The 15728-nt window shown below is 42.6% G+C and overlaps 1 protein-coding gene across 1 annotated transcript in view; it reads left to right on the top strand.

Moving 5' to 3' along the window:
* LOC311047781 (PDZ domain-containing RING finger protein 4) overlaps window positions 1-3416 on the top strand; it is a 173997-nt gene extending 170581 nt beyond the window's left edge. The window contains exon 9 of the mRNA XM_084060646.1: window positions 165-3416. Within this exon, the coding sequence (XP_083916772.1) occupies window positions 165-1628 (1464 nt within the window). The 3' untranslated portion in view covers window positions 1629-3416. The remainder of the gene's footprint in view (window positions 1-164) is intronic.
* Window positions 3417-15728: the final 12312 nt, after the last annotated feature.

The following is a 15728-nucleotide window of genomic DNA, read 5'->3' as shown; positions in this document are numbered from 1 at the left end:
TAGCGAAGCACCATTGCTGAACCTCCATAGATAGAGATGACGTTGTGTTCTCCTTGTTCTATTTTAATGCGCAGAAAAAAAGACCAGAAAGTTACAGAAAGTCAAAAAATCTGATAAATATGTGTTTTCATCTTGTGTGTGTGTGTGTGTTTGTTTCATTTCAGAGAGCAGAGGATGACGGCCCCACCTGTTCCACGCTGGCTCACGGTAAGGACAGAGCAGTGAAGAGCAGAGGGGAGAGCTCGGAGCGCGACATGCTGGCCCACATCCAGAAGCGTCTGTCCCAGTGCCTGAGAGACAACAACCGCCCTGCAGGCTCCACGCGACTAGAGGAGGAGGACGACGACGAAGAGGAGGAGAGGGAGGGCGACCGCTTCCAGCAGCTCCTGGAGCTCAAGTGTCAGATCCGCAACAGCGGCGAGTACGACCTCTTCTACAGCCGCCGCAGCACCATCGAGTGCAGCGTGGCGGAGCAGGGCGGCGTTCAGCGCGAGCTGCGCATGCTCAACGAGGAGCTGCGCAGCATCGAGCTGGAGTGCCAGAACATCATGCAGGCCCACAAGCTGCGGGGTCAACAGTCGCCCTCCTCCACGGGCCGCTCCGTGCCATCTGCCAAGGACCAAAGCCTCCGCCGGGGCGACCCCGCCAGGGGCAAGTTGGCAGACATAAATGAGAGGCTGGAAAAATCGGACAAGGACAGCTCCAGTGCCTATAACACGGCGGAAAGCTCGCGGAGCACCCCTCTGGCCATGGATCGCTCCCCGGAGCATTCCCTCCAGAGGATGGTGAGTCTGACCAATCAGAAGAACCTGTGCAGCAGCCTGGCCACGGGATACTGCCTCAGCCCTAGTCCCAGCCCCACGCACACACACACGGTTGCGGTTACAGGCAAGAGCAGCAGCCCCGACCACAGCAACCACTCCGAGTCGGACCAGACGCCTCAAGCAGAAGAGGAGAGGAAAGGGAAACTGAAGCCGCTGGGCTCCCAGATCCCCTACCTGTCCCCCTCCCACAGCTCCCAGCAGAGACAAGCCAACATCCCGGCCCACGCCCGCCACTACCAGAGCTACATGCAGCTGATCCAGCAGCGCTCGGCCGTGGAGTACGCCCAGAGCCAGCTCAGCTTGCTCAGCGTCTGCAAGGAGCCCCAGCGGCCGGCCGACGAGCCCAAGATGGAGTGGAAGGTGAAGATCCGGAGCGACGGCACACGCTACATCACCAAGAGGCCTGTGCGGGACAAGATCCTGCGGGAGCGCGCCCTGAAGATCAAGGAGGAGCGCAGCGGCGGGATGACCACGGACGACGACGCCATGAGCGAGATGAAGATGGGCCGGTACTGGAGCAAGGAGGAGCGGAAGCAGCACCTGGTCAGGGCCAAGGAGCAGAAGAGGAGACGGGAGTTCATGCAGCGCAGCCGGCTGGAGAGCCTGAAAGAGACGGAGCAGAGCAGCAGCGAGGGCCGGAAGGAGGTCAGCATCATCGAGCTCAGCCACAAGAAGATGCTGAAGAAACGCAACAAGAAGATCCTGGACAACTGGATGACCATCCAGGAACTGATGACTCATGGCACCAAGGCCCCCGAGGGAGCCAAGGTCCACAACGCCTTCCTATCAGTCACTACTGTATAAAAGAAAAGAGATCAAAACAAACACACACAATCTACCCCATGTGGTATAATATACTTGCCTCGTTCAATGTGGCATTTTTATGAGGACAACATAAGGAATATTTTTCACACTTTGTAACCCAAATAGCATTTTTGTAAAGAATTTATCAGCGGTTTCATGGCATTTTATTTTATTTTTCAGCATTGTTTTTCATGTCACGCTCTCCCAGAAAATAATTTTGTATGGAATTACAGCAATGCAATGCAGTTATTTTTCTTATTTCATGCTGTAGATGTTTATCTTTTTGACCATTGATTATTTTCATATTTTTCCTTTATACCCGTACAAATCAAGGCAGCCGTGTGAGCTCCCAGATAGGAGTCGGGAGCTTTCTTTTGAGCATACAAATTTGTTTTTATCCAAAATGCACCCGTGACCTACTTGCCTATGTAATCAACAATTCTATGTTTTACTTCAAAAACCTCATGAATATTCACACATTCCAGACACAGTACTGTACAACTTTTAGTACAATGCAAGATGCATAACAAAGAATGTCTTTGACTCGTAGAATGTTAATGATTCCGAAATAACTTACCCTTTGAATGCAGTTGTTTTCTAACTCAAATACGGTACTATGCTGACACGGTTGAGGTAATGTAATTACGATATGTTTATGTATTTCAACATCTAATTTGTAACCCTCTTGTTATAGTCCTACCAAATATTGTAAAAACAAGTGTATTCCTGCACTCAAAATTATAGTGACCAAGAAATTAATGAATTGAACGAAACACTCCAATTTTCTTCCTGAATTCACTTCACTTCGTGGTTCACAGAAGAAAATTAAGTCATTTCATTTGGAAAATCATAAACATTCAATAATTCGACGAAGTCTGTCTCTCCTTTAACAGAGCAACTCATGTTTATTTTAGTCTCTTTACACATCTGAGTATTCTTTTCTGAGCTGTCAACAAATAAAATGTAAAGGTCATTTATTTATTTTTTTAATTTTTCTTTCTCCATGTATACATATATCCCACACCAAATGGACCTGCTCATAGCTTTTACGAGCCAGTATTTTTTACTTGAGTTTTTTTAGTTTTACTCTCCACATACAATTTAACTCCACACATAGCCTTAAAAAGCTGGAAGTGAATTCATGCAACACTGGTTGTGCGGCAACCTGGTTCACACATGAACAAATGAACTATCTTTAGTTCTGTGGAATGGAGAGATTATAATTCAGCCATAAATCTATATAATCTTTAATCATATAATCTGCTATTTGAAATCTGGAAACAGAAAACATTATTAGACACTTTGTTACCGATACATGTGAACCATCATTAACCCCTACATACTAAGTTGAGCAGAGTCCATCAGTGCTAATACCTGGCCTGCTCCTTTTTTCTTTTTTTTTATTACTTCTACACCAAATCTCTTCACTGAAAATAGTCAATGTATAAACTCACAACGCAATGGGGTGTGAGCTTATAGATCGGCATTTTTCGCTGAATGTCCGCCCCCTGAATAGGGATGCTAGGTTCATGATGTTAATGTCAAACTCATGCGTTCAAAAACGATCACTGCTGAGCAGGACTCAGAACATATAGCGTTGCAGTCCATTTGTGACACTGGGTTGCCACCTGTCAACACATAACAGTTACATGTACAGCGTACTCATTCCAAATGCCTACTTTTTACTGGAAAATACTGTAAATTTGAAATTTTAAACCAATTCCTGTATTTGTTTAAAGTCGATGTCCAATGGTCTTATTTCAAGTAATCCGTAGTTGGCACATTTGTAGCCAGGTAAAATGTGTGATAATTGTGATCATTGAAAAAGAAATGACAATAAATTATTGTTTTGGTTTTTTTTAAAGATTGTGTTAAATCATATGTGATATACAGTATGGGAGTTATTATGCTCTGTGTTATTTCAGATAGCAGTTTGTCTGCTAGTTGGGCAAGTCTGCTGTTCAAGCATGGCACAGTGCAGACAATTCAGCCACAGGAGGCTATGTTATAGGATATATGGGAGAGAAGTTTTTTCCCCATTCAGTGAATTGTAAAAATGTTTTTAAACTTTCAAAAAACTACTAAAATAGCAGAAATAGCTGATCTACAACAGTGGCGTCGTTAGGGGTGGGCTTCGGTGGCTATAGCCACCAATGTTTTGTCCAAAGCCACCAATAAAAAAAAATAAAAAATAAAAAAATTAAAAGTTTTCTTTTTTTTTTTTTTATTATATATCTATCACCCTAACCTAACCCTACCCCTAACCCTAAAACCGAAATAAAGTAACAAAAAACGGGGGGGAAAGCACCCTAATCCGCGAAATCCGCGAAAAAAATCGCGCGCGCGCGCTTCGCGCGCGCGCGGGAGGAGGGGCACATGCACGCGCGCTGCGCGCGCGTGCATGTGCCCGTTGCCTGCGGGGCTAAGCCCCCGACCTAGTAGAGACCTAGCGACGCGTCTGATCTACAAGCTTTCAACATGTTGGACATTTGTGAGCTTTCGCTATTTTTGAAAACTAGAGGTTCGGGCCAATACGCTGCCCTCACACCTACGTCGCACTGCCGACCCGACCAATATGTCTGAGTCATCATGGTGTTGGGGGACTTTGTCAGAGTACCCGTTGTACCCATCTGTCTGTGTCCCTTTTCCCATATATGGGCATATTGGTTGGATCAGCGGTTCTGGACAACAGGATATCCAAACTACTCGACAGTGGGCACCTCCCTCGAGTCTGTGCCGCTACACGCACCGAGTTTAAAGTCTGTTGATCCCATAATATATGCACAACCATATATGGGCATAGCGGTCGGACCTGTGTCTTTGGACAACAGGATCTCTGTATTTGTCATTCCTTGTCATTTTTATGCCCATATGTGGAGATCGCTGATGTCATCAGTATATGCCCATATATGTAGCTGACTGATTTGTTTGCGGCTGATGCCATGACGACACACTGAGGTTAGGCAACACACTCCATATTTGGGCGTAGCTGCATTGGGAACTCTTTATATGGTTATGGCTGGGTCAGAACGATGTCAGAGGTCCGTCCACCGGCCGGCCCGCCCTCTCATGAGCCAGTTGTAATATAGGATACGATGAAGTCGAAAATAAGGGCTTAAAAATAGGATTAATTTACCATCTCACAAGGGTGTCATTCGGCAAAAGGGTAATAGGGTTAATTTACCAAAAAATGTAAATGGCAGATCTACCAGCTCACAGCGTGTCGGTATAAATCAGGCTTTAGTTTAGATAAAAAGGCAGAAGTGTCATGGATTGTGTTAGAAAGGGTGTCAAGAAACAATTACAGCAACAGCTATGCAACACATTATGCAAATCCAATTCATTAACCTGAAGAACCGTCTGCCAAAACTGAAAGGGACCGATTGTTGCTTGTTCATTTAACACTTTCACGCCTAAAATATTGTCTTACATTTTCCACAGTGAACATGTTAACTCATAACAAACTGATGGAGATTTCAATTAAAATCACCTTCCACTCGGATGGCTTTCTGTTCATTAAAATGTACCAACCACTTAATCATTTCTATGGTCCTGTCATACGCGTGGGAGGGCTACTGGGATATTCTGATCTCTGTATTATCTTAAGAATGAATGTTCTATGGTTGAAATTGGAGTGTCATGCATACTGCCTCAAGACTGCTCCTGGGTCTCAGTTAATTGAAAACTTGTACAATATACAAAATTATTGAATCATCCATTTTGGAGCAATAAAGACATGTCCTTACAGAAATAAAATGATTGCCTGAGAGCAAAGTTCCCTGTAGTGTAACATACCACAGATATTAGAAATTGTCTCTGTTGGGTGGAAACCTCAGTCCAAAACTACTATTTTTCAGGATTCCAAATCAAACTTAGCAAAAGTAGCAGATCTACAAGCTCAAAACACGTTGCTTCGCACCACGTTTCGAGCGTGTTGATCTGCTACTTGTGATGCTTTTGTGTGACACTGTAGTATGATCAAGGAGGACATTAATTTATGAAAAAACACAAAAAGTTAGAATATGGAGATAGGAGGTTTCTGCCCGAGAGCAACGAAATATTAGTATGATTAAAGCGGCAGTTTGAATACACAGCAGAGGGTTGAACCCCATCTTGCTTTTTAAGTTTTTACAGGTTGAAAGCGCACATTAACATTCACACTCCATTTACATTTCAACGATAAAGTCACCTCAGACAATGAACACGAGCTGTCAGTTACACACTGTAAAAAAAAAAGAGAAAAAGTTCTTGACTGGGCATATACCTCTGTGCTGGAGGCAGACGACAGGAGAACAGGTCCTCCTGAGAGCAATAAGCTGCGATGGAGAGATGAGTTAATGAGATGGTGGAAGGAGTCGCATGATTTCCAAATCAGTTATGCCGTGCAGCTACAGCTACCACGTGATCACATACACCTTATGTTATCCCCATTGATATTACCTTATTGTCTCCGCTCCGAGGTTAAAGGGACAGGTGGCAGGTCAAAAGATGAAAATCTAAAGCACACACACACAACACTTCCCTGACAGAATATCTGAATCTGTACACCCATGATCAGGGTTCATTATGACAACAACTGAGATGTGTAAGCACGAGACTGAGAAGCCTGTCTTTTTCTTCTTTCCAAGTTTGTGCCTGGCTCTAATCTTTCACTGAACAGCAGACAATAGAACAGGCTAAGTATGAACCATGGTGGTACATTGGTAAGATACATACCTAGCAAATCCAGGGTTCAAAACTCAAGACTACAAAGTCTCTTAGTACAAGATTAGTTATTATTATAATCAAACATGATAACAAAGATTGAATGTAAAGGTATTTATTCTACCACAACCATGTGAATCATTCCTATGAAATCAGTCATACTACCCTCATACCCTTCCCTCATACAAGAATCTGTATGAGGGAAAACCACGTGTGAGCGAGAAAATAGCAGCCAGGAGAATGAGACCTGCAGGACACACTGCCAAAGACATCAAGAGCTGCCAGCCAGCAAATTGGTGCTGTGGGAACCAACACACGGGCACAGGTCACGAGGACGTCCCACACTAACATACGTGGCTGTACTCAAGAAAGATGCAGGAGCGCAAAGCACCAACAAGCTGGCCATATGTATGGAGAACCGGCATGACTGGAAGTGACGATGGAGGGCTCGCCTGAGGACGACCTAGAGACGACCCGAAATAAAATAAAATAAACAAATACCCGGGGTGTGCTGAGAACTCGGTACCCCACCTGTCTGTGCGCACCTTGATCCTCTGGTATGCAGGGACTAGCCCTGAGCACCTCTACTGCAACAGCTTTGGTAACAGGGTCCTGAAGCACACTATCCAAAACACCACAACACTATTAAATACCCTAACATGCAACTATACATTTCCATGTCATTACAGTTCTCCGATAAGAGTTCCTACGCACTCAGAAACTTGGTGAAATGTCTCACACACTCGCTTCTCCTCCAGGCTAGTGTGAGTGTTATAGTTGACCAGCCACAGCTCACTTTGTAGTTATTAATGCCAGCTGGTTATGGTAGAAATACTGACTGAAAGCCCATCTCCAAACACACCTGTTCTTAACAGGTTACACACTGATTTATAAAACCCCTGCCTTTTAATTTGGAGACATTTTAACAGATTATTGAACTCATAACCAGCACTTAAACATCTCTGTTTTTACCTGTTTCTAACACTCTCAGACTGTCTCCCTTCCTCCTTTTTTTGTCCCACCCCCTCTCAGAACCTGGTAGGGTGACTAGAGTTGATTGACAACTGTCTCCTCAATGGACATTGCTTCCATGAGCTTGGTATACAGTAAGTGTAAAGATATCTGACAAAGCAGTCTGCATGTCTGCTGACTAGCAGGCCTGGCCATTTAGCAGACTGGTTAGTGCATCTGCTTGTGAGATAAGAGATCTAGGTTTTCATCCTGGTCTGCACACATAGTTTCACACTGGCCTTAAGTGGTGGGGATGGTCCCAGTGGTGATGTTACAAGCAACAGCATAGTTTGGGAAACATAAAGCTCAGTTAATTATGTTTAAAAACAAGTGGGACTTGGCCAAGCAATATTTAACAAGTGAGCTTGAAATTCGTCTCTGGTTAAAAGCTTTTGAAGCAGTTAATTATTTTGGTGGTTTAGTTGCAAGGGTCACATCCTACACAAATGTAGGATACTAAGAAAAACTGTTCTTTTTGACAATTTGCCCCCTTTGCCACTTGTTACCATGCACACAGTATATTCTGCTGACATGTATATATTTTTGCCATTGATATGTAATTCACATTCTAAAGCTATTCATAAGGTACGTGATGTTGTCATATTTGTCAAGGTGCGCTCACAATGTTTTCATATTGCACATGCATGTTTTCATAGTGTGCTTGTGCACGTGACCACGCGCGTGCGATACAGGTGCACTACCCCGCTTCTAAAAATAGACACCCCTGGACAGCAGTAACCCCCTTGTGTCAAAGTGTGACATGAAGACACAGAGGTCAGTCTTTGAAAGCCAACATCCAGAAAAACATAGAAAGCTGCTTGGAGTCTGTCCTTTAACAAGACAATGGTTTGATGGTGCACGTGTAGTTGGCATCCGTGTGCAACAGAATTTAGTGTCCACTTGCTCCTTAAGAAAGGGCATTTCTTATTGGTTAGTGGGCGGCACCTCCTTGATTAACACAGGTGTCCATGTTAAAGTTGTGCCAGTCTAAATTAGATTTGCCCAAGGTAAGATGTGTTCCTCAGAGTGTTAAAGTAAACAGGGCTAGAAGTGGACTTAGAAGAGAGGATATGGTTTTGATTAGGTTAAGGTTAGGGCATAGTGGACTAGATAAAACATTGAAAATGATAGGGAAACATGAGACTGGGTTATGTGAGGGTTGTCAGGATGAAGAGGAGTCAGTGCATCATGTAATATTAGGGTGTAGAGAATATGAGAGAGAGATGGACATAATGAGGAACAAACTTAGGGATTTAGGATTGCAGGAGTTTTCTTTGAGAGGGATTTTAGGTATGAGTAAAAGAACACAGGTTAAAGTTTTGTTAGTTTTTTTGAGGGATATATGAATATATGAAAGCATTTAGAGTAGTAAAGTGTGAATGAGAGTGTGTATGGGAATTAGAATGTGTGATCCACAATATCACAAGGGGGCGGTAATGCAACACTAGTCTGGATGCAAGCCGCCGTAAAAAGACAGAAAGAAGAAGAAGATGTGTTCCTCAGCACACTATATTTTCAATAAGAGTCTGTATGTTTACTGTGATACCGTGATGAATACTGGTTATTCTAAACATGCTAAATGTACCTACATGAAGTAGTGATGCTTTGTACATTTGACTTTGTAGTCATTTTGACATACCATTAGAATGTGTGATCCACAATATCACAAGGGGGCGGTAATGCAACACTAGTCTGGATGCAAGCCGCCCTAAAAAGACAGAAAGAAGAAGAAGAAGAAGATGTGTTCCTCTGCACACTATATTTTCAATAAGAGTCTGTATGTTTACTGTGATACCGTGATGAATACTGGTTATTCTAAACATGCTAAATGTACCTACATGAAGTAGTGTTGCTTTGTACATTTGACTTTGTAGTCATTTTGACATACCAAACGGTATACTGTTAACAACAAACTGCTGCTAATTCTGTTATAGAGTACTGAGGCTTGGGTGGGTTACACCAAAAGAAGTGACTGACCAGAGACTTGTGTGTATTCTTACCAGGTACATATTGTTTTCTTTTATTTCATTGTGTTGTATTGTGTTATTGATTGTTAGAATAGGCCAGTCTAAATTAGATTTCCCCAAGACATGCTGAGGCTTGGGTGTGTTAGCTACACCAAAAGAAGTGACTGACCAGAGACTTGTGTGTATTCTTACCAGAATAAACTGTCAACAAAGAGAGCAGTGGTCTGGAACTTCATTAATCCACATCGCAGATCAACTATTACACGTGCATCATAAGGTATTTCTCTTCTGTATTATTATCCCGCCAAGCCCCCCCCCCAATTTGGAGAAGTACTTCTCCAAATAGGTTGGAGAAGTACTTGCCCTGCAGGGCAAGTATACAGTAGGAAAAAACTGACTTTGGACCCTGCGGTGAGTGCCTGCTTCATTTTGGCAGGAACATCTCATAACACTTGGCTATATGCTCCTTTAAATATGTTTTAGTGTTAGGCTTTCTTCTAAATAAATATATATTTTTAACAGATTATTGGAGCCCGTCTCTTGAAGAAAGCAGGGGATGCCCTATTTATTGCAGATATAATATTGCTATTAAACTAATTGTTCAAGAAAGCGATGCTTGTGCAAATTCCTATTAGATTAATGACTATAGAAACTGGCCCATAAAAAAAAAGTTAACTGGAGACAGGTCTATATGTGCATGATTTTGCCAACTGCGCACGTACAGGATTGCAGTATTAAAAATGAATTGAGGACAAGATGATGCAAAAATGCCTGAAGGCACTTTCTCTCATATAGCTAACTGATCAATACACTGGACTTTGATGATTTTGTGGATGATTTTGAACACAGTAGATTGCATTGCATTATGTATGATTAATTTAGGATTATACAGTGCCATACACCATAGCTTGCTGTCAATTGTTTTTAGACTTTGCTTTTTGTTATTAGCAGTGTATTTTGTCATTGTGCTGTTGGCATTGAGTGTATTTGCAGCTGTGGTATAAATCCTGTGTTGTTGAGAAACAGGTGAAGTTATTTCCAGTTATTGTGCTGTTGGTTTGAGTGTTCCAAATGCAGTTGACATGCAGGTAAATGTATGTACTAGTATACCACTTAAACCCTCTATACTTAGTAAAATGGACTTGAGTTGTACTTGGTACACTCTTTTTTCCCCTCTACACCTACTATCGACAAGCTCACAACACAACGCAACGTTCCCCCCCAAAATAGAGATGCAGGGATTAAAAAAAATGTTTTGTGATTTATTTTTTAAATTAATTTTATAACATAAAAGTGCATGGACAAAGCAGACAACCAAGCAGACTAACAAAATAACATAAAGAAAAAGAAAGGGGGGAAGAAGAAAGTGTGCATCATCTGGTTCATCACGGCTGAACCAGAAACGAACTGAGAGGTCATCCCACCAGTCATGTAGGTTGAGCAGACATCAACCAAAACTTAAAGGCCAAAACAAAAACATGCAACGGCAAACTATCTGCGCCAAAATCCATAAACAAAAAATGCAAAAACTATTCATAAAATACAAGCAAATAGGCACGCATATAATTGAAAACATAAATGCATGCCCACACAAAGACGCGCAGAAAACAAGAAACAATAGTGGTTTCAAGAGGTTAATATAATAATATGTTGTTGGGATTAATTGTGTGTATGTGTGTTGAGGTACAGGTGAATTATTGTGCTGTTGTCTAAAACACTGGTTCTCAAAGTAGATATTTTTTTGGGGGGGCTTTTATGCCTTTAATGATAGGACAGTAGACTGACAGGAAATGGGGAGAGAGAATGGGAGTGACACGCAGCAAAGGTCATTGGGATCGGGATTCGTACTTGCGACGCACTGTCAGGCTGGGCCTAGCGTGGCGGTCCAGGCACCCTAGGCTGGGCCTAGGGTGCCTGGACCGCCACACCGTGGCCCAGGCCGGAAAACATTCAACAAGTTACAAATCTTTTCTTATTGGGGTCCCTGGCACAAACTCTTTTCAGATGGGGGTATCCAAATACATAAGGGTCCCTGACATGAAAAAGTTTGAGAAGTACTGTAAGTCAGTTTACATGTACTGCTGGAGAAGGGGGCGGGGGGCTTTTTACATGTCCATGCCCCAGAGGCCCATTGTTTCATAATCCACCTATGATGTTCTCATGTTCATCACTAGGACAAATGACGTCACAATAATTATAGCACAAAACATTGCAATACTGTATGTATGCCCAGCTCCAATGTCAGGAAGATCCTGCACATAATTCTGAACAGATTTATGTCATTCAATGTTCTATGTAACAGGTAAAGTGTGATTGTTAATTCCTTGTGTCAATTCAATTTGTCTCACCAGTCAATCAAAGGGTGTGTGTGTGTGTGTGTGTGTGTGTGTGTGTGTGTGTGTGTGTGTGTGTGTGTGTGTGTGTGTGTGTGTGTGTGTGTGTGTGTGTGTGTGTGTGTGTGTGTGTGTGTGTGTGTGTGTGTGTGTGTGTGTGTGTGTGTGTGTGTGTGTGTGTGGCAAACCGATCAGCACCACATTTCTTGTGCACCCTGCCAGGAGGCCAGGGAATAATTTAGACTATAAATTATGTAAATTTAGAGTCTACATTTTAGACATTGATTACAGTGTCATTGTATCCAGAGCTAATCTCACAAACAGCTGGACCAATCATCTCCAAATTCCTTGTGCACACTGCTAGTTTTATCACATACTGTATGTTTAATGTTTGAGTCCCAGGCTGGCCAGTGGCCACGTGAAGTCCAAGATCCACATTGGAGCCTTGTCATTCCCATTTGGATCCTGAGATTCACGTGATTCGATTTTGACTTCATATTGCAAGTCCAGCAAGTCTAGGCATGTCTAAAAAATGTCCCCCAATGACACCCAAAAAGTGCCAGATAGAAAGAAAATTGCCAAATGCCAAAAGAAAATTGCATATCACCACTCTACAACGAGTTTGTACTAGACACCATGCCACACATTAAATTAGGCTATGGCAAATGTTACGTACATTACCAAGTTGTATAAGTAACATCATCTGGTTTTGTAAGTGCGTCGGATGAAAATGGATGTTTGTTTGATTCTCAAATCAACTCAATTGTTCAATCCTGTTTTATCATTTTGCAAAATATACGTAGTATACTGCTCTTTTCACTGGTCATCAAAGTGGGGTCCGTGACCCCCAGGGGTCCTTGAGTGGGTTCCCAGGGGGTCCCTAGCAAAATGAGTTACAGCGCTAAGTGGTTAATAATCAATAATTATAGTCCCATAACATTATATGATTCTGAAATGGGCATTCTGCATGATGAGCACTATTACTTTAGCTGCTAATACTTTTGTTACCTTAAGTTTTACTTGTAACAAAGTATTTTTTTTACTCTGTGGTATTGCTACTGTTACTTAAGTCCAAAGTCTGAGTAGCATACAGTACTTCTTCCACTTCCTCTCATATTCCATAATAGATAAACTGGTTCCCTAATGGACCTCTCTATAATAGCTAAATGTATTTATACTGTAAAGCCTATGTTTTACGATGCCAAGCTGAGAGCACATCACTGAGTCTCTGTGACTTTGAGATTGTCCTCCATGGTTATGAATGCCTAACATTTTCATGCTAGTCTGGGTCACATAAAAGCATTTTGCTGCTGTCGGGCAGAAACCTTGTATCTCCTTATTTCAACTTTTTATGTTTTTTTTCATTTTTTCAATGCCCTACTGCATCATACAAGTGTCGCTCTAAAGTAGTGAAAATAGCAGATCTACAACCTGAGGTTGAAGATCGGGTAATTTCACTATTTTCAAATGTTTAAAGAAAATGACAACAAAGGAACGGTTTCGGACATCCAAGGTTTCCACCACGATTTCCATTTACACAACGACCAAACATTAACATCCCGCCTCATGGTGTAATGTACACTCCTGACAGCCCCGGAGCCCATTTGCCCCCCCCCCATTTGTTAATTCACATAGTCTTGTTTAGACAGAGACCATTAAAACGCCAGTGACGATCCGCAGAAGCCGCGTAGGTCGCACCAACTGGCGCTAATATACTATAGTCCTTGCACTAGCTGGCTAATTAAGTTCATCCCGAAAGCCCCCCTGAAAGACCCAGTCAGGTGTAATTAAAATTGAGCCTGTGACAGCTATGGCATTTGTCAGAGTCATCCGGCAGCTCAAATACCATAGCAGTGACAGAAATGCCAAACAGATAGCGGCGTCTCGTCTATAGCTCGCATGCTCACGAGCACACAGGCAGGCACTGCCTCCGTTATGAATGTTTGCAATGCTGATAACCTTTAGGATTCCCTCAGCAGTAAAAAAAAGAAAAAACTACAAATTCCCTCTCATTATTCTTCGAGGGAGACCCAGATTTATTGATGCACAGAGCCACTCAACGTGTGACAGTGCAATCTACTCCACAGTAATTCACCAAACACACACACACACGCGTGTGAACGTACCCACACACGTGCACGACACGTACCCACCCACCCCCACAACTAAATCCAGAAACAAACTGGTAATTGCAGTGGATGATCTGCCTCTTGATGTCACTATGGAAATTGATGGCAGCTTTGATCTCCAATATGATACCCGCAGTGTGGTGGTAATTGGCCTTATTGTGGCAGATTGTAGGAGTGTGTATGTGGATTCTATTGACAGGCTGGTATTGCTGAGCCAGCTGGTCTGCATCTATATTTATTAGTCAAACACATACGCTACAACCACTTAAGCCCCATGTGCTTGTTATGCAGCGAATCACGGGAAAATGGCTACAACGCTCACAACGTTTTGCATTGTGAGATCTTGTAGATCAGCTATTTTCTTTGCTATTTTTGACTATCTTTGTCCCAAAATAGGAATGCCTTAAGTGAAACTTACTGTAAAGTGGTGAATAAACTGCATTGTGTTTTATCTTTTTGGGCCCACTTGAAAATCTCGAGCGTTCGCGGCCCACCCACTACTTAACACGTCAGCCTATCGGCTTCCGTATTAATTGGTCAGATGGGTGGGCCATGGGCATTTTCAGAGCATGTTCATTTTAATGATCAATCTATGGATTGTGTTGCAGCTTGGATCAATGGAACTAACCTATAGTATACTTTAAGTTCCTGTTTAGCAATATCACTTTTCAAGGTTTTAAAGAAGCATAATTTCATAATCGAAATAAATAATGTTATATTATCAATTAGTTATTTGGGGGCCCACTTGCAATATCCTCACGGTCCACCAGTGGTCCAGGCCCACAGGTTGAGAACCACTATACTAGTTCACCACAAACTTAGAAAAGCAAGGCTATTATTTTGTCTCTGTCGGGTGGAAAGAAACCTCATTATGTCCAAAACTGTTAACTTTTCAGGATTCAAATTCAAAAGTAGCAAAAGTAGCAGATCTACAAGCTCGAAAAGCGTTGCTTCCCCCCGCGTTTCGAGCTTGTGGATCTGCTGCTCTTGATTCTTTTGTGTGACACTGTACTATGATCAAGTAGGGCATTGAGTAAAATATGGAGATAGGTGGTTTCTGCCCTGACAGTGATGATTTGCTCCTGCTCATCATGGGAAAGGTGTTTTGACCAAACTGAGGCAGCGGGAAAGAAACAGGAGGCAGCAGGAAACCTTTTCATTATCCGGGCTTGTCTCTTGTATCGGTGCCTTGCTCTGCAAAGGAGAATGTGCTCGGGGTCTGTGTTTTTACCTGTGTAGGAGGATCAACACTGAGCCAACATTTCCCCTCATTACAGCTCTGACATGGCATTGAGTTTTGTCTCGAACCGGTAGAAACGGCGGTGGTGGCACCTGTGGCGAATGTTACCAAGCATTAATCCCCCTTATCGCCGTAGGCCCCCAAATAATTGGCAAAACACTACGATTTGAATGATAATATTAATCAAAACACAATATTAAATGATACCAAGTAAGAACTTAAAGTATAATTTGTTAGTTCCATTGATCCAAAATGGAACACAATCGATTTATTGATTGATCGTTGAAATAAACATTTGAACTGAAACAACAAACAACTGAAAATGCAAACGGCCCACTCATCTGACCACTTTGAGTGGTCAGATGACTGGATGATCCACGGTGGTGCACAACCTCCATGGTGGTGAGTAGGGACTTTACCACTGCGCCGCCCGAGAGCACTATATTGGGTTTTTTTAAGGTTGGCCGAGCAAGAGGAGTGCTTGTTTTTATGAACTTATCGTCCTGCATGTGGACAATATTTACATATATGACATATATGTCATGCAAAACTTTAAATCAATCGAACATGAGACACGCTTGCTGCCAGCAAGGCCTTAGACACGCCCGATAGGCCGGTCAGAATTATTACATGAGCAGTTAAACATATAGTCACTGGACGGGCAGGACCTCTTATTTGATCTCGCCGCAAAGCGGGATGTTGCCTCCTGTATTTCC

Source organism: Gymnoscopelus microlampas (assembly GCF_963454915.1).
Source record: "Gymnoscopelus microlampas genome assembly, chromosome: 6".
Classification (NCBI taxonomy): domain Eukaryota; kingdom Metazoa; phylum Chordata; class Actinopteri; order Myctophiformes; family Myctophidae; genus Gymnoscopelus; species Gymnoscopelus microlampas.
Note: the sequence above shows the minus strand (reverse complement) of the source record. Positions and strands in the feature narration are given on the sequence as shown.